The sequence below is a fragment of the Mustela nivalis genome (genome assembly GCF_964662115.1).
Source record: "Mustela nivalis genome assembly, chromosome: 3".
NCBI lineage: Eukaryota > Metazoa > Chordata > Mammalia > Carnivora > Mustelidae > Mustela > Mustela nivalis.
Window position 1 is genome coordinate 129,084,174 of NC_139022.1, and position 20,009 is coordinate 129,104,182.

Sequence of the window (20,009 nt, forward strand, 5' to 3'; positions counted from 1 at the left end):
TGCTGATATCAAAACACCTTTCATCTACTTGAGGAAACAAACACCTGAGCAGCTAGAAGCAAGAAAACTAAACTAACAAATGTAAGACAATAATAAGAACATTGCCACATGGTAGACCATGACTAATCTCTGTCTGCAGTAACTCCACCTTGATGTTAAGTCTATTTCCATTGACGTGCCTCTACATTTACTATGAAATCTCAATTTCCATAGTGAGAAGGACAGTTTTCTCTAGAACATAAACCATTTTGAAGAACTGACACAACTTTTCATCCCTCTTCTAGCAAAATAAAAGGTCACACATATAAACATGCAAAATTGTTCTCATATTTGCAAGGAGGCCACACATGTGAATAAGAAAAACTTTGTGTACTTACTCCCAAAGGTTAAACTGGCCCAGGTTTAGGGTCATTTTCAGTTCAGTACACTGAAAAGCAGTGTGCAAAAAAGAAGGCTGATTCTATTGCATGTAATATCTGTATATATTCAGATGTTTATTCAAATATATTCAAAATATATTAAAAATTCAATCTTTGGAGTCTGTTCTGTGAGAGCAAAAAATGAAATATTTCAGTTTTCTTTTAAGATTCATATGTTTATGGGGCACCTGGGTGGCTCAGTGGGTTAAGCCGCTGCCTTTGGCTCAGGTCATGATCTCAGGGTCCTGGGATCGAGTCCCGCATCAGGCTTTCTGCTCAGCAGGGAGCCTGCTTCCCTCTCTCTCTCTGCCTGCCTCTCTGTCTACTGTGATCTCTGGCAAATAAACAAATAAAATCTTTAAAAAAAAAAAAAGATTCATATGTTTAGAAACATAGAGCTAATTTATTCAGGTGGCTGATTGAATTTTGACTTTCATGTGGAATTTTACATATATATATATATGTAAAACAGCATGGAGGTTCCTCAGAAAGTTGAAAATAGGCACGCCTCGGTGGCTCAGAGGGTTAAGCCTCAGCCTTCAGCTTGGGTCACAATCTCAGGGTCCTGGGATCAAGCCCCGCATCGGGTTCTCTGCTTGACAGCGAGCCTGCTTTCCCTTCTCTCTCTGCTTCCCTATCTGCCTGCTTGTGATCGATCTCTCTCTTTCTCTCTCTCCTTGTCAAATAAATAAATAAAATCTTTAAAAAAAAAGTAGAAAATAGAGCTACCCTATGACCCAGAAATTGCACTACTGGGTATTTACCCTAAAGATACAAATGTAGTGATCTGAAGGGGCATGTGCACCCGAATGTTTATAGCAGCAATGTCCACAATAGCCAAACTATGGAAAGAACCTAGATGTCCATCAACAGATGAATGGATAAAGAAGATGTGGGGTATATATAGATGTGTGTGTGTCTATATATATAATATCCCTCTTTAGCAAAATAAAAGGTAACATATATAAACATGCAAAATTTTTCTCATATTTGCAAGGAGGCCACACATGTGAATAAGAAAAACACATACATTCACAATGGAATACTATGCAGCCATCAAAAGAAATGAAAGCTTGCCATTTGTGATGATGTGGATGGAACTAGAGGGTACTATGCTAATGAAGTAAGTCAATCAGAGAAAGACAACTATCATATGATCTCCCTGATATGAGGAAGTTGAGATGCAACGTGGGGAATCTGGGGGGGTAGAAGAATAAATGAAACAAGATGGGATTGGGAGGGAGACAAACCATAAGAGACTCTTAATCTCACAAAACGAACTGAGGGTTGCTGGGGGAGAGGGTAGGGAGAAGGTGGTGGGGTTATGGACATTGGGGAAGGTATGTACTATGGTGAGGGCTGTGAAGTGTGTAAATCTGGTGATTCACAGACCTGTACCCCTGGGGCTAATAATACATTATATGTTAATTAAAAAATTTAAAAAATTTTTAAAAAGTTAATCAAGTCCTATCTCATCTTTCAGATTTCTTCCTCCTCAGTTTCCTTACTACTGTTTTATGAATAGTCCACTTTTATTCCAATATAATGTAAATGTATATAACTAAGAATTTTAAATACTTGACAGAAATAGTGTTTATTCATTTCTATTCACAGGCATCTTTATGAATTAAACACTATCCTCAGTACATTTTGCTTGTGAAAATATGGTAGATGTTAACAAAAAAAAATTCTGTATTGAAAATGAGCATAAATAAGTGCTCTATGGATATGTTTTAGTGAGTCCAAAATTAGTTTTGTACTTAGAATCCTGGAACAATGTTAAAAAGGTGGAGGGCACCTGCGTTAAGCATCTGCCTTCAGCTCAGGTCATGATTCCAGGGTCCTGGGATGGAGTCCTGCATCTGTCTCCTTGCTCAGCAGGAAGCCTGCTTCTCCCTCTCCCTGCCACCCCCCTGCTTATACTCATGCTGTCAGATTAATAAATAAAATTGTAAAAAAAAAAAAAAGACCCAGCGGACTTTGAAGTCATCCTAACGTCACCCCAGATTAAGTGCATTTTAAATCATGTTGATTTTGAGGCAAATCAAAATTTTTAATAGAAAAAGGCCACTTTGTATCATTTATATATTTATAACTGTAGATCCTGTACAATGCAGTTAAGTTTAAAAGCTTTAAAGGACAAAGAATTCGTACCATGCAGAGAATGCTTTAATGGAATAACAAGGTCCCTTACTGCCTTTTCTAGGTAATATATCATTACTTTTTCCAAGAGACTGCAAATCTAATGCACAGATTGCAAGAAGAGGCTCCCACAGAATCCATGGTTCTTCCTACAAGTTCCCTATCAATATTCTTTCCACCCTTTCCAGTATCCTCAGGTACCTAATTACCACTGGTGTTAAATCACATTGCTGATTACCATTTCAATTGTATCACTAATAATGAAATGGTCCTAATTCAACCAAGAGTACAACCTCAAGTCAAAATAGAAGAAACTTCCATTTGTCTGGAAAAACTTTATATGATCATTTTGTGTAAGCATTCCAGAAAAAAAACAAACAAACTAGATAATCAGTTTTTAAAAGATATTTCTCCAGAAAATTAACTCTCCGATGCAAACACAAGTGAGATTGCCAAGTAGTATGTATGCAGGAGAGTATGTTTAACTTTATACAAAATTGCCAAGTTTCCTCCCCGTTTTTATTCCTGTTAGCAATGGAGAAGTCTAGTTGCTCCACATCCTTACTAACACTTAATCTTGCCACTATTTTTTATTTTACCCATTCTGATAAATGTTTACCGGTATCATAATGCACATTTACATTTAGGGTTAATAACTTTGAATGTTGTTTTGTGTGCTTACTAACACCTCAATAACTTGGATGAACCTCAAAGGCACTATACTGAGTAAACCAGATGAGTAAACTAGATGAGTAAACTAGATGATTCTACTTAAATATTCTTGAAAAGAAAAATAGCTACACTGATGACAGAGCAGTTATTCATCAGTGTTCCCCCAGCAGGCAACAACTGTCTGCTGGGGGAAAGGTATGACTACAGAGGGCAGTAGGAGGAAGGATTTTTTGAGGACAGGGGGAAGGGTGGCACGAGGTATGATAGAATAATTCAGTATCCTGCTTAGGAATACTGAATAACAATAATTTATGTGTGTGTTAAAATTCATACAACTGCCTACTAATAAATGTCAATTTTGTTCTACAGAGAGAATAAAAAGTTAATATGCTATAACTTAAACCACTGAACTTCTGGAAACATTCTTTGATAGAAAATTTTTGTAAAATTTCCTGACATTAAAGTATGAGGTAATTGAGCCTAAACATTTAAAAATCTCCTGAGGGGTACACCTGGGGGCTAGCATCTGCCTTCGGCTCAGGTCATGATCTCCAGGTCCTGGGACCAAGCACTGTGTCTGGCTCTCTGCTGGACAGATCACCCTCTCCCTCTGGCCCTCCCTCCTGCTTGTGCACTTGTGCTGTATCAGATGAATGAAATCTTTAAAAATCAATCAATCAATTAATTAATTAATTAATTAATTCCTTTCTCCCCAGGAGATATTTATCACTGAAATGGTACTGTGGTTTCCTTTTAAACTGCAACAGAGATGCTTGGATCTCTTTCAGCCTTTTAGATGGAATATTACCTTTCATGGTTTTGTTGTTCAGAGATTAAGTTCAACAACATATTTTATGGATAGGAAATAAGTACACTTTTGTTAATGCTCTCTGAGAATCCCTTAAAATCTAAAACTCAGTCATCCAAGTAACTGCTCCTAAATCACATTAATCTGTAAGTAAGAGACTATCTTTGCCAGTTCTTAGATATAAAGTACTCATCCCTGTAAAAACATATCTGTTTAAACATATTAGTTAAATGTAGTGCAATAATTTCATAACAATGCCATAAAATAATTACTACGCTTCAAATAATTGACATAATAGCAGACTGATTCTTGATCCCACTAAGATTTTATAGCAAAATCTAGAACAATACTATATATAACTCTAAGGAAGCTTAAAGGCAAAAATTTAGTTAATCGTAAGCAATTGAGAATTAGTAGGTAAATTGCAACCCTCATCATTCCCCAAATCATAGAGGCACATGTCTTCCTTAAGAAAAAAATTGATGGTATTATTAAATGAGGCATTTCTCCTGACACAAAGCCCTTATCTGGAATAATATTCAAATTCTTCACTAAGGCTACAAGGTGATGTAACAGAAAGCAGCTTTCTGCCTCCAAAATCCTAAAACCTAATTTTTTTTAAATTTTATTTATTCAGGGGTACCTGGGTGGCTCACTTGTTAAGTGTCTGCCTTTGGCTCCGGTAGTGATCTTGGGGTCCTGGGATTGAGTCTTGCATCAGGCTCCTTGCTCAGCAGAAGGCCTGCTTCTCCCTCGCCCACTCCCCATGCTTGTGTTCCCTCTCTCTCTCTGTCTCTCTCTGTCAAATACATAAATAAAATAAAAGTTTAAAAAAGATTTTATTTATTTGACAGAGAGCCAGAGAGCACAAGTGGAAGGAATAGCAAAGGGAGAAGAAGAAGCAGGCCCCCCACCTAGCAGGGAACCTGATCATGGAATTATGACCCCCAGGATCATGATCTGAGCTGAAGGCAGAGGCTTAGCCATTGGAGCCGCCCAAGCGCCCTGCTATGCTCTGACTTTTGATCCTTGTCCACTCTCCTGCCTTCTGGGCCTTTTTTTAGTTCCTAAATCACACCCAGTTCCTACTCTATTCAGGGCCCTTGCACCTGCTGCTACCTATGATGAGAATGGTCTTCTCTTGAATCTTTTCATGGCTGATTTTTTTAAAAATATTCATATAACCTCAACTTTTTATCCATTAGTCAGAATGGCCTTTCCTGACCATTCTATCTCAAATAATTCTTTTCTTCTCTCCATCACATCACACTTTCAATTTTTTCTTCAACTTTTACCTTTATTTAAAGTCTGTTTACTGTATGTCCCTAGACTGCAAGGTGTAAGAGGATTAAAAAAATGTAAATTTCTCTCACTGTTTTATCGCCAAACCCCACGGTGCTAAACAAGTATCAGGAGTGCAACAAATATTTAATTATGGCAGGAAAGCAGGAGACAAGGAGTCAGAAAGTTGTCCACTGTGCATTTATTTTCATTCCGCACTCAACATAGCACTTTAAAGCTCAACAAGACTCGAATGACATCCCACATTAGCGTATTTCAAGGAGAAAACAAAGAATCACATGGGTCCATGAGTTTAAAAAATGATTGAGTGTGAAATGTACATCTGGTTACACAATTTCTTTAAATCAGAGGCAATAAGTAAAACAAATCAATATAAAGTAGAACACTGTCTATAAATAAATTTATAAAAGAATGATTATATGTAGTGTAGTGTTTTGATTTTCAAAGCACATCTTTATTCTAGAAAGTAACTTCTATAAGAGCAATGACTAGGTTTGCCTCATTCATTCCTTTTCAGCATCCAGAATAGTGCCAGGAAAAGAGTGGCTAGAAACAAAACAGGATTCCCAAAATAAATAGGAATTAAGAAGGGCACTATTCAGATCACCTAAATCACAGTATATAACCATTATGTCCAAACTCGTGCTTTATGTGCATTTTTCTGATAAACTTCACTGATACTTGAGCATCTACTAAGTATCTGTTTATGGGATTACTTGGGGTCTGAAGTCCAACAGAATAAAATTACTGAGAAATTCTCTCCCTCCTTACCTGATTCTCTAAAAAGTTCACTCTGATACTCATTCATCAGAGAAATTGACCTGCTTATGGAAATGATAGCAGATCTACAAAAAGGAGCCCCCATCATGGACCTTGGAAACTGCAAATGGCCTGCTGACCACAAGGGTACTTGAAAAAAAATCACATGTTTCAAGGAGTATCTGATGGCTAACATAGCCCTGGTTTTATGGCACCAAGTTGATTTTATTTGCTCCTTATTTTATTATATAAAAGATTTTTGTGATGTGACATGGCTTTGACTGGGAAGTTTTGATTTGCTTTTCCCTATCAATAGGATTTTATTACTGAAAATTTTTTCATGCTTTCACATATAATGATTAGCCTAGTTAAATATTATCCATATACTCCTTTTTAGTCATGGAATAGAATAGGTTTATAGGAACGCCTGGGTGGCTCAGTGGGTTAAGGCCTCTGCCTTGGGCTCAGGTCATGATCCCAGGGTCCTGGGATCGAGCCCAGGCATGGAGCCTGCTTCCTCCTCTCTCTCTGCCTGCCTCTCTGCCTACTTGTGATCTCTGTCTGTCAAATAAGTAAATAAAATCTTTTTTAAAAAAAGAAAAAATAGAATAGATTTATAATAAAATTATCTCTCAATCCTAAAACATCTCTCTGAAAATTCTCTATTAAAGGATTTCAAAAGAATTTGAAAATTTTCAAAAGAAAATGGAGGAGAGGTAAGAACTCTGAAGTAGTACCTCTAAAGGAGGTAGGACAAGGAAGCCACCATAAGAAATCTAATAAAATACAGCGTGACAGTTGAGTTAGGTCCAATGAAGAATCAGGAGCTAACATTGGAGAGGTTGTCAGGGATCAATCAGATCATGAAGGACCATAATGGGTAATCACATGCCCAGTTTGCCTGGGAAGTTTCAACTGGCACCTGTGATACTGACACAATTATCAATAATTATACCCTCTTTCACTCTAAAAATGTCTCCATTTTACATAACAAATATATGGCATATTATCTACAACCTAGCTCAAACAATTGGATCTTATAGCAGAAGGGGAATTATTGCAAATTTTAATATGGGAAAGAACAAACATATCCGTATTGCAAGAAGTCATTCTGAAGTAAAACTACTTTTATTTGCAGATAACAAGATTGTATATGAAAAATAATAAGGGATCTACCAGAATAAGTTCTAGAACAAATACCACAGGATATAAAATTAATATACAAAATAAATTGCTTTTCTATATAATAGTAATAAACATTTGGAAAATAATTTAAAAGTATATAATTTGAAATAGGACACAAAATACTTAATAACTTAAGAAAAATGTACAAAATGCTTACACTGAAATATACAATAAATTAGTAAGAAAAAGTTAAGAAAACCTAAACATTGGGAAAGATAAGCCATGTCCATGGATCAGAAGACTAAACATTGTCAGAATATCAATAGTTTCCAATTTGATCTATACTCAATACTATTTCAATAGAGACACAGCAGGACATTTTTGTTTTGTTTGTGTTTGTGGAAGTTGACAAATTTACTAAAAATATGTAAAGATATAAAAGATGTAAAATAGACAAATCGGGTCTTGCAAAAAGAAGAACACCTACGGTTTGTGTTTCATACTTGTTGCCTTGTTTCAGGATTTACTGTAAGGCTACAATGATTAAATTCACATAGTCCTGACAAATAAACAATCCAGTAGATCAATGGAATGGAATCCAGATTTCCGAAATAGACCTAGACATTTATGTTAATATTCTGACAAAATTCAAAGGAATATCAATAGGAAAAAGAAAATCTCCTCAAAAGATGGAAATGAAGCAACTGGATAAATGGAGGGGGGAATAAATCTCATTCTCTAACATATTAAATGAGACAGATATTAGAGCTAAAAAAGAAAGCTGTAAATATAAAGCCTCTAGAAAAAATAATGAAAATGTTTTTGCAAATTGGAGGAGGCAAATCTCCCAGGATAGAAAAAACACTAACCATAGAAACAATGACAAATTGTACTTTAAAATTAAACATCTTGCTCACCTAAATAAATTAGTAAATAATAGGGGCACCTAAGTGGTTCAGTCTGTTGAGTGTCTGACTCTTGATTTCAGCCCGGTCATGATGTCAAGCCCAACATTAGGCTCTGTGCTTGGTGGGGAGTCTGCTGGAGACTCTCTCCCTCTCCGCTCAAGTAAATAAATAATTTTTTAAAAATAGTAAATAATAAATCCAAAAACTGAAAAAAATATTTTTATTACATCTGATGAAGGGGTTTTTTGTTGTTGTTTTTGGTTTGTTTGGTTTTTTGTCAGAAAAAAATTTTTTAAAGATTTTATTTATCTATTTGACACTCAGAGATCACAAGTAGGCATAAAGGCAGGCAGAGAGAGAGGAGGAAGCAGGCTCCCCAATGAGCAGAGCGTGCGATGCAGGGCTCGATCCCAGGACCCTGGGACCATGACCTGAGCCGAAGGCAGAGGCTTTAACCCACCGAGCCACTCAGGCGCCCCAGGTGAAGGGTTTTTATATGATATTCATAAAGTACTCCTAAAAATCTAATAATAAAATCGATCAAAACAAAAAAACCTGAGAAGGACCTGGATGGTTCAGTTGTTAAGCATCCTATTCCTGATTACGGCTCAGGTCATGATCTCAGGGTTGTGAAATTGAGCCCCATGTCAGCACTAGGCATGGAGGCTGCTTAAGATTCTCTCCCTCTCGGGGCGCCTGGGTGGCTCAGTGGGTTAAAGCCTCAGTCTTCCGCTCAGGTCATGGTCCCAGGGTCCTGGGATCAAGCCCTGCATCGGGCTCTCTGCTCAGCATGGAGCCTGCTTCCCTTCCTCTCTCTCTGTCTGCCTCTCTGCCTACTTGTGATCTCTGTCAAATAAATAAATAAAATATTAAAAAAAAAAAAGATTATCTCCTCTCACTCTGCCCCTCCCCCACACCTGTTCACAGGCAAGAGTTCTTTCTCTTTCAGAAAAAAACACAACCAAACAAAAAACCAAAGAGGCACAATTTTTCTTCCACTGTAATGATTTAAATCCAAAAGACCTCAGTTACCAGTCTCTGCAGTGTCCCCAGTGATGTTTATCTTTCTGGTATTCATCTAAGTTTTTCCCACTATGTATCAGGATTGTTCTGTGTTACTAATACCACATGGCAGTAGTGATGGTACATAATTATAAGATTTTATTACAGAAGCCTACAGCTTCTATATTGAGTCTTCTCTCTCTCCCCCTCACTTTAAATCTTTCTTTTTACTCCACCTCTCCATCACCATGGAGAGATCACCAGTGAAGAAAATGGAGATTCCTGCCAATATAGATTGAGCTTGAGAATGGCTAGTCCAGCACCTTCAAAGAACTGGAACCCTGTTCAACAACTTGACTACAACCTCATGAGAGGTCCTGAACCAGAATCATCCAGTGAAGTCACTCGTGGATTCTTGATTCTCAAGAGCTTTGTGAGGTAAGACGTAGCTTGCTATGGGGGGAGGTTTTTTTGTTAGTTGGTTTTGGGTTTTGTGTGTTTTTGGTTTTTTTTAATGTTTTGGTTAACTGCTTATATAGAAATAGATGACTAATGCCAAGGCAGATAATACCTAAAGGTGTAAGGATTTGCAGCAACTTGAACTGTCACACATTAGAAAATTGTTCTGATAATTTATCATAATATAAACAATAATTCTACATTCTAGCAATTTCACCAAGAAAAATAAGAAAAGTGCCCAAAGAAACACTTGTACAGTAATGTTCATACTAGCTTTATCCAAACCATCTCAAATTGTATACATCAAGAGGAGAAGGGGTATACATGTTATAATTCATACTATGGGATTCCTAAAAATAAAAAGGAACTCATGATATGTGCAGCATCATTGTGTGTCAAAAACATGTTTGGCGGAAAAAGCTGGACATGAAGTGTTAATTTCATCAATATAAGTTCTAGAACAGAAAAAAAATGGTCTGTTGTGAGAAAAATTACAAGCAAGACCAGCAGGAGAAGGGAGGAAAGGGAGAATAGAGAGGTAATTAACTGGAAAAGAATATTAGAAAACCTGCAGGTATAATGGAAACTAATATATATTGAATGAAGACTGTATGTGTGTGTTTGTATGTATATAGGAGTGGTGGTTATACTAGGGCATACATTTGAAAAGATTTCTTCTAACTGTACATCTAAATTTACAAATGTAAAAATACATTTGAAAAAATTTCTTCTAACTGTACATCTAAATTTACAGTTTATTGCATCTCAATTATGTCTTCATTTAAGAAAATATTTGAGGAATGTCTGGGTGGCTCAGTTGGTTAAGCGTCTGCCTTCAGCTTAGGTCATGACCCACTCCCGCACTAGGCTTCCTGCTCAGCAAGGAGCCTGCTTCTCCCTCTGCCTACCCCCCCCCCACTCTCTCCCTCTCTCTGACAAATAAATAAAATCTTTAAAAATAAAAAAGCAAATATGTGATAGGAGAAATGTCTCTGCTGTGTGGTAAATTAATAAGACAGCAAAACTGACATCAGAAAGGTACTTAAGGTGACGGATTTAGTAACCTAGGTCACAGATTATATTCAGTTTAATTCTATGATCAGACCTATTAGGCACAAAGAAAAGATAGTCATGACCTTGAATAGTAAAATATCAGCTTGGGTTATCTCCTTATTATTCTCCAGGTTCAACCCATTGCTTCCATTTCAAATCTAATATAGATGTTGCAACCAAGAGTAACAACATGGATTTGCTCTGAATAATTGGTTGAGTAATTTTGCTAAGAAACTCAAAGACAGTGGTTTCACACTCCCTCTGAAAAAAGATCCTTATTTGCATATCATTAAGGAATCTGTCTTCAAAGAGTTTCATGTGTCAGCATTTATTTTTTTATTATACTAGAATCTAATCTACATCTGTTAGAAATACTAAGTTTACAATAATGATCTAAAATTAATGACTGGTGTAGGCATTCTACAAGCTTAGGGACCTCTTCCCTATTTTCTTATCTTACACAACTTAAGGTAGAACTGAAGACAAGGTAGGGAACTAAAGACTTAAAGAATTTTTATTAAGAAACCCTCTCATGGGGGCACCTGGGTGGCTCAGTGGTTTGGGCCTCTGCCTTCGGCTCAGGTCATAATCTCAGGGTCTGGGATCAAGCCCCACATAGGGCTCTCTGCTCAGTGGGGAGCCTGCTTTCCCCTCTCTCTGCCTGCTTCTCTGCCTACTTGTGATCTGTCAAATAAATAAATAAAATCTTTAAAAAAAAAAAAGAAAGAAAGAAACCCTCTCCTGCACTCTCCTAAAATTTGGATTTTAACAGATATGGAGAGGATGCCTCCGCTTCTAGGAAAACCCCAGGAAATAATGACCCTGTACTAATACCAAAAACAATGACAACATATAAGAGATGTTTACCATGTGTCAAGCCCTTACCATGTATCATAGAAATTACTATTCAAACTTATGAATAAAAATTATTATCTTCCTTTTTTATGTATGAAGAGATTAAGGCTAAATGAAGATAACTGAGGGCCAGCAAGTAATGATAAGGATAGGAATTTAAATCCTTGTCAAGTGTGGCTCCATAGCTTATACTCTTTAAGGGCAACACTGTACTGTAAGACCTGCTTGCTCTTTCGTTTTTCTTGGCAGCTATACATGCTGAACTTAGAGCGAGATACTGTCAGGAAGACAAAAAGGTTTTTCTTTCTTCCTTTTTAAAAAGAAGACAAATTTCAGGGAAAACAAAATGCAATTTCCATTAATTAAAAAATAATTAAGCATTTTTAGAGGCAAAGCACTTCTCTAAAAGCCTGGGTTATATAAGTAGACAAAACAGTGTCTGCTTTCACAAATCCTGGCTTCTACTGAGGGAAACAGAAAATAAAAAATAATAAACCAGTAAGCAACATAGTATAAAATTATCTACCTGATTACTGAAGGCTCCAACTATAAGGAAGGATAAAAACATAGATGAGAATAAGAGGAATTGTGGGTACAAGGTTGAGTGTCGTTTGCAATATTACACTGAATGATCAATTTAGGCCTCACTGGAAAGGTAATATTTGAGCAAATCCTAGAAGTTAAGTGAATTAGCCAGTGGATATCTGGGAGAAATACTTTGCATAGGAAACAGTATATTAAGTATATTAAATATACTTTCCCTACTGTTATCATAACCAATGTCTCAGAACAGGGAAAAAATTGGTCAAGAGTGTCATACTTTCATTTACTACAAATGTGAAAGGCTGCCAAAAGAAGGCAGAACTTTCTAGAGAAGGCTAAAAACCAGTCTGGGTTCATTTTCCTTCGCCTACCTTGTAGCCACATAATAGAAGTTTAAGGATTCAACGAGAAAGGCATTCTTGTATAAGAAGTTAATTGGCCTATGAGTAGAAAGAGCTGTGCAATTTCTTATCCCCTCCTCCCACAGAGATACTTGCACCACCTCTAGCTCAAGGCAATTAAAAAAGGAAGTCAAGAACACACTCATAGATGTCTACCATGATGGAAAACTAACAAGGGCAAAGGCTAGATCTACCACAAATAGAAAACTTGAGTACCAGCTTCTTACTGCTCTAGGAACACCAAGTGGATAGAGAACTCTTAGGTAAATATGCCCTGAATTCTCTGTAATCTGAGTGGTCCAAATGACGACTCAAGCCTGATTATTTCCTGAAAAAGTCTAAAGGTAACAGGCAGGTTTGAATAACCCGAATAGGGAATCAGAGTGAGAAAGACCTTCACTTCCAGAATCTGACAGGCAGTTTTGCTGAGTCCATCCCTTAGTCCATTCATTATTCCTTCCTTCCCTCCCTCTCCTAAGCTAAATGGAGGTAAAACAAGCAGTCATGTTGGAATCATCTTTAAAAACTGTCTATTTCTAGAAAGAGATAATGCTGGCAGAGAAGCGGGGTGGATGTATTTTGGAGTAGAGCTGAAGGGGTCTCATCTGACATCAGCCATCATATAGCATAACTCATGTCACGGAATAGTGCGATGCTTGAGGCCCCCAAAAGTGGAAAGGAGAAAGACGGTTACCTTCAGGGAACCCATCCAACACCCCCATGAAAGAACAACTCAGCATTTAGGTATCTGTCACCCAGAGAACACAATTTAAGATGTTTCTGCTCCTTTAATTATCTTCTCTCCCTCCACTCCAATCTCACAAAAAAGTCAAGAATTTAAGAGAGAAGGAAAGGCCTCACAAAAAAAGTGAAGAAATCGTATCAGACTAAAGAAATCTTAGGTTAAGTTTGATCAGAGAATAGAAGAAAAAGCAAAACAAAACTCAATGGGAGACTGAAAAATGAATTTAGAGGAGAATTTAATGCTTCAAAAATGAGATTATTCTAAACTTTAAAATGAATAGAAAATTTATAGGATTTACCTTAGATATTGTCCAGGTATGGGGAAAAGAGATTCAACAGCAGATGAGCTTTGAAGAGAAATATAACTTCTAGACAATACCTACCTATGTATGCTCAGTACTTAGTGTGTTCAATATATTTGTTATTGGGAAATTCGAGGAGATATTAAGTATCATCTAATAAAAGATATGAAATCTACAAAGATCTACAAAAATCCTTAGAAAAAATTAAAGATGCAATTGAAGGAGCTATACTAAATATTAAAGTAGAAATAATACTACTACTTCAATATTTGGATAGCTCTGTCTTCAATATGTATTTTTTTAAAGATTTCATTTATTTATTTTAGAGAAAGACTTAGAAGAGGCGCACGCATGTGCGTGCATACACACACACACACACACACACACGGGAGCAGGGACAGCTCAGAGTTGGAAGAGAGGAACAGGAACAGGCAGACTCTGCACTGAGTGTGGAGCCTGATGTGGGGCTTAATGTCCTGATCCTGAAATAATGACTTGAGCCAAAATTGAGAGTCTGAGGCTTACCTGACTGAGCCACCCAGGCACTGCTATCTGCAATATATAAATATTTACACTTGATATTTTTAATCACCTCAATCATATAAGCAACCGCTTGATTAACTTTGGCATTCAGTAACAACCAAAGTGCATATGCTTTAATATTAAAGGAATGTGAAGTTACAACTAGAAATCGGGGCTTCATTTTCTTCTGAGAATATTTGTATGCACATTCTTATCTCTCTAGTCTCGTGAGTCTGATAAGGAAGATAGTACGATAGCCATAGGAAATGAGATATGGAGAAAATAAGGCACTAGTTCAAGTCTTCTTGAATATTAGTTGTAGAACAGGATTAAGACTCCCCTAATCAAATTCCTAGGGCAATAATCCAAATTACACAAGTATAACCAGCCCTCTTCTTTCCAAAGGTAAGAAAATACTTGGATTGTTTTGAGATATAAAAGGACTTTCCAGTTGACTTTACTGGGAGGGTTATTTGCTATTCATTTCTCCCATTTTCTAGAGAATAAATAACCTTTAAAAGAAAATAAAAAGCCTTATTTAAGTTACACATTAATGGCTTAGAGTAAAAATAAAATTTAACTCCCAATCATATTAATCCCTATAATATTATGATAACAGTGCAAAATATGGTAATAATTCTATATCATTATAAAAATCATTGTATAACTCTATAAAGTGCAATGTAAACACTAAATTTATATTACACACTCCACCCATTAATAAGGAAAACCATATGAATACCAAATAACTTAATAATGGGGAAAACAAGAATGTTTTTTAAAGCAAAGATCCTTTATAATAATTGAAACCCTGCCATGAACTCAAGTTTGGTTGTAGAACCAAAGTCTATGTAGTGAGACAAAAATATATACCTGTTCCCCTTCAACCACAAGTATGTGTCATTCCAGCAAAGCCTCTTTAAACTGTGAAAATCCTGTCTTGGAATGAGTAGGAATTGTGACAGCGACAAGAAGCCATAGCCCTACTATCATATTTAAACAAAGGTAAAGTCAGTCTTAATTTCTACTTGAAAAATTCTTGATATGGAAGCAGATTTTCAAGTATGTAGAACAAATACCTCAATCATTAAATATTCCATAATTCAATTATTATGAGAAGATTATTCTAAATGAAGCCTATGATATCAGAGAGACATTTATGTAACTATTTAAATTAAAAGCCAATTCTTAAATTCCTGCCTACAATCTAAATGTTTTGTCTGGAGGGTGATGGGCAGCTGGACTCTGAGAAATACTGGGTGATAATATTTCTTTTTTTTCCCCTCCCCAGGTAGATGTTTGCCTCAGGGTAGATTATTAGAAATGGTGTATTTACAACCAAGGAATTAAGTATGCTGAGAAAATTATTTTTTTCTAGATAAAGCCAAGTGGTGCATTTGGAAAGATAGGACAAAGTAAGGTTGTATGTAGAGACTAATTCTGTTAACTAATTCTGTTAAAGTGAAGAATCACAATGTCCCCTCTACATGAAGGATCATAGCCTGTTTAAAGTTAAAAATGATGAGAAAAGTGGTTATGGGATAAAAAAACTTCAACAACTCACAAAAAAGTCTCCTAAAGCATTTTAGGAGTTCAGGCAACAGCAAGAACAGAAAATATTTATGAATCTTTAACTTAATTTTTTTTTTTAATTCAGTTGTTAGTACTTCAAAGTTAGGGTTACATTAAGGATCAAAAAGTCCATCAAATTCATCTCCACTCAACCTATCCTTGAAAATAAATTCATTGTTATAAAAATCTTATTTTATTCCAATAGAAATAACAATGTATTCTACCACTTAGTTCCAATTTATTCTAAAAATCTTTCTGTTGTATTTCCATTTCTTCTTGTTAGTGTATTTTTACTATAAGAGAGAATGTAGTTGCATTGAAAGAGTTTATAAGATTGTGAAATTTGTTTTAAAACCTACATGTATGAGTAGTTGTACATAGACTGTATGTAGTTTGTGAATATAATTACACACTTTCATACGCATATTTTATTTTTTCAGCCAATAGTTACCTCACACACGAGTTGCATTTATTAAAATTCTTTATAGGTATTCCCTATGCTTTGTGGTTTGTATAATATGCCCAATGAGTTTCAAATAAAACATTCTATATGTGAAATTGACTCATTATGCTCAGTTGAATAATAAAGTAGCAATAATCAAAGCACTTGTAAATATTAAATATGGTGGCAAATAAACTTTTGAAATCAGCAAAGTAAATACCACTTTTCTTCAATATGTGGCCTAAGGTACTTGTTGAAAATGAATATTCTTGAGTTCCATCCCAGACATAATGATTTAGAATTTTTCAATGTATGGTTCAGGAATCTCCATTTTAGCAAGTTTTCTAGGTAATTCTTTTGATAGCACTATATACAAAATTCAGGACAGTTTATATAACCTTGAGGTTCAGAAATTAATATTCTACACATAAGAAGAGATACTAGCTATTAACATCCTCACCTCAAGGCTTTATATCCTTCCTTTACGTTTGTATAAGCACAATATAATAAATTTAATCAATTTAATAAAGAAAAAAACTTATTCTTTGCAAATATGGAAATAAATAAGTCAGTAAAATGTTTAGGTTTTTTTAATTCCTCTTCAACTTTCTAAGTGCTTCTACTTCCACTATTTACCCAAAAAGTCTCTTTTAATTTGGCTCCCAGTATCCCACATTTTCGCAGATGATTTTTGTCCTTCTTTAGAATCAGCTTTAAACATCAAAGCTTCTATTTCCATCCAGCCCTATTCAGCCACTCAAATGGCTTTTTTTTTTTAAACGGGGTTGCAGCAAACTGAAACTCTGATCACATTCTCTGCACTAAACTGCAATGACTCCATTCCCTCTCATTACTGACAAAATGTGAAAATCCTATTGGAGAGTTTACATGACACATAGTTCCCATTCTTCAGAGCTATTTATAAAATCATCTAAGCTAGTATGCAAAGAATTAAACATTAAAATGTACCACTAAGTTTTACTTTTTATATAATAATTGGAAAAGAAAAGTCAGAGCTGTGGCAATGAAAAGACATCTTAAACATGATACCATCATGAATAATAATAAAATTACATATTTTTCATTAAAACAAGGCCATCAGAGATAAATAATAATGTATTCATCTAGTTAGTTAAAAACTGTTTACTAAGATAGACATGAATAGGAGGAAAGACCTATTTCCCTGTCTTGTCTAAATTTCAATCCACAGGTTTCATAAATGCTAGGAATGTAAGAATGATGTTCTATCCATAAACAACTACCAACTCTGTAACTTCTGAAACAAATTAAGAGCTATACCTAACATTAGACAGAAAAACATATGTGCAAATTTTAAATAGAAAAAAATGTTTTTTCAGGATTCCACTCAAATGTATTGCACATGAAACATTTCCAGTAAAAGGCTGTCTCCACTTTTGAGAAAGCCACCTCATCTCATACTCTTAATGAAAACACATTCTATTTTAAAGTAAAGGGAAAAGGTATGAAAAGTGCTGAAAGAATTAAGCAGACCCTGTCTCTGTTTAAAAACTCAAAAAAAAAAAAAAAAACTTTCACACCTTATTTTCTCTGAGTCTCTTCTTAATCAGAAATCTGCATCTCCCATTACCTACCCTAGAGAATGGAGGACCAAAGAAGTTAACTCAAAATATTTTGATAAAATAATAGCTTAACTCCTCTCCCTTTTATCTCCTTTTGTTACAACTACTACATAAGAGTGTCAACTCCCATGAACACCTTAGGGCAAGGGCTTGATTTCTTCTATAGCTATTCTTTTCTCTTATTTGGGGGGAGGGCAGTATGAGAGTAATTCTTATAGAGTTTACTTCAAAAGGACAGTATGGAAAAAAGCAAGAAATGTAAATAATCAACCTCTAACTTGCCTTTAGTCCTGGCTGGACATCCGGAGAGAATGTATATGTGTAGCGTCAGGGGCTGTTAGGTGTGTAGATAAATAATGCTTTTAGGTGGAGGAATATTCCCTGATACTTTTGGTGCAATAAAGTTCAAGAAAATTAAGGTGTAAAACACTTCACAGCACACACTGGCTCAGGGTTTGGGGAAATTCATCTCTCCTCTTCCCATCTTTTCCATTTAGTGCAGCAAGGCTTTAAGGCATCAGTGCCTAACTTGACAATTTTGGCTTAACATTCACCTGGTTCAGCTTATTTTTTTCAACACTGCATCAAGACCAAGTGTTTTCTAATCATATATCCTCCCTATGCATTCATCAACTAAATTCTCCACCCCGTGCCCCCTCCCATCTTCAAGGAGGCAGTAGGGAAATCAGAACAGGGCTCCCAGAGGTCATTAGTACTCCTTGGCTCCTTTGGCCTTCCATCTGTACTATAGGGATGTCCTATATAGAATTAGATATCCTATGGGGCTAGATAAGCCTCTTTCCTTTTGGCCCTAACTGGGACTGCTGTCCCTGGTGCTGAACCATGTTTGCCCATCAGGGAATCTGCTGCCAGGTCAATGGGGCTGAATAGAAAATCTGGCTGACTGGTCTTAAAGAATGCTCAGGTACAGGAACAAGCAATACTTTGGTGAACAGGAACAGAACCCCTCCCCCCCATACACACACACACACACACACACACACACACACATCTCCCGGGTATTCTCCAGGATCCCGTTTGCAGTTTTCTCCTCCAGACCCCCACCCAAAACGCCTCCAACATGGCCTCAAATGCCGGCTTGTATCAGCACAGCCCACCTCAATATCAGATTGCAGTATTATGAAAATGCTACCCCCCAAACACAAAGTCTTTATGACGTTAGCTTTTCTACTCTAAAACAAAACAAAATCTAATTAATTAATAAATAAACCAAAGTGACCTTCTTCTTTCCTCTCTCTATCTTCTACCCTATATTTTCACATTCCCCTAAATTATAACCCCATATCCTAGAACAGGGTTTAAAATCGGGGTGGTCTTCCTAGTTCCACATCCCCACCCCCTCCCCCACCCCTCCGGAACAAAACAACGCTGAAAACAGCACATCTTACCCAGGGTAGAGCGATAGCAGGAGCAGAATCCACACCGTCATTTTCTGTGAAAATACAGGAGTCGAGTAGTCTGAGCTTCCTGTGCTCCATATATTTGTCGAACTCATCGGGGTTTTTTTTTTTTTTTTTTTTTTTTCCTCTTCTGCCTCTAGTCTCTTGGTTGCAGAAGAATCCCTCCCCTTTGTATTATTATTATGCTTATAATCTGATGGTGGCTCCCCCCACCTGCCTCTAGTAGGTCCCGACAGTGGGGAGCTGTATTGCCATCAGCTTTGGGAATTAATATTCAGGGGGCAGAAATAAGATCGGCACAAACGCTTGCAGATACCATCAAAGCGTCAGCTCTGGGAGCGGCTTCCAAGTCTGGGGGAATAATGTATTTGAGGCAGGGGGAGGGTAAGGGAGAGACGCACACCGAGACAAATAAGGGAGAGAGAGATGCGCGCACACTCTACACATACACATGCCCCTCACACTCTCACATACTTCCCCAGGTCCATCATTTTAGGTCTGTTTATTTGTTTGCTCTGTTTTGATTTCTTTTCTTTTTTTCTTTCTTTCCTTTTTTTTTTTTTTTTTTTTCCTTTTTCTTTTAGAGTGGGAAGGCAGGGTTAGGGCTGTGTGTGTGTGTTTAAAAGAATTTTTTAAAAAGATCAGAGTCTCTGCGCGGTTAACTATCACGCAGATTAACTCTGAGGTCAAAGTGGAAGAGATGCTCGCTGCTGCAGCACGAATTAACACATGCGTGGTGTCTTCCAACGCTTTTAAACTCCTTACCGCACACACAAGCATGGAAGGACTGACTTACATGGGGACAAGAGATGCCTTAACAACCCAGTAAATTGTATCACCAATGACAGAAGGTTTTGTCTCATCAGATCTGCCAAGAATCCTTATTAAAATCATGCAGTCTTAGAAATCATGGTTACACTGTAGGGGGAGGAGGGGCAGATGGTGGGGGAGGAATGG

General features: G+C 36.5%; 1 protein-coding gene across 2 annotated transcripts in view; it reads right to left on the reverse strand.

The window, feature by feature from the left end:
* Window positions 1-19,531, reverse strand: part of GABRG2 (gamma-aminobutyric acid type A receptor subunit gamma2) — a 105,176-nt gene extending 85,645 nt beyond the window's left edge. For both annotated transcript variants that reach the window (XM_082724353.1, XM_082724352.1), the window contains exon 1: window positions 19,041-19,531. In XM_082724353.1, the coding sequence (XP_082580479.1) occupies window positions 19,041-19,147 (107 nt within the window). In that variant the 5' untranslated portion in view covers window positions 19,148-19,531. The remainder of the gene's footprint in view (window positions 1-19,040) is intronic.
* Window positions 19,532-20,009: the final 478 nt, after the last annotated feature.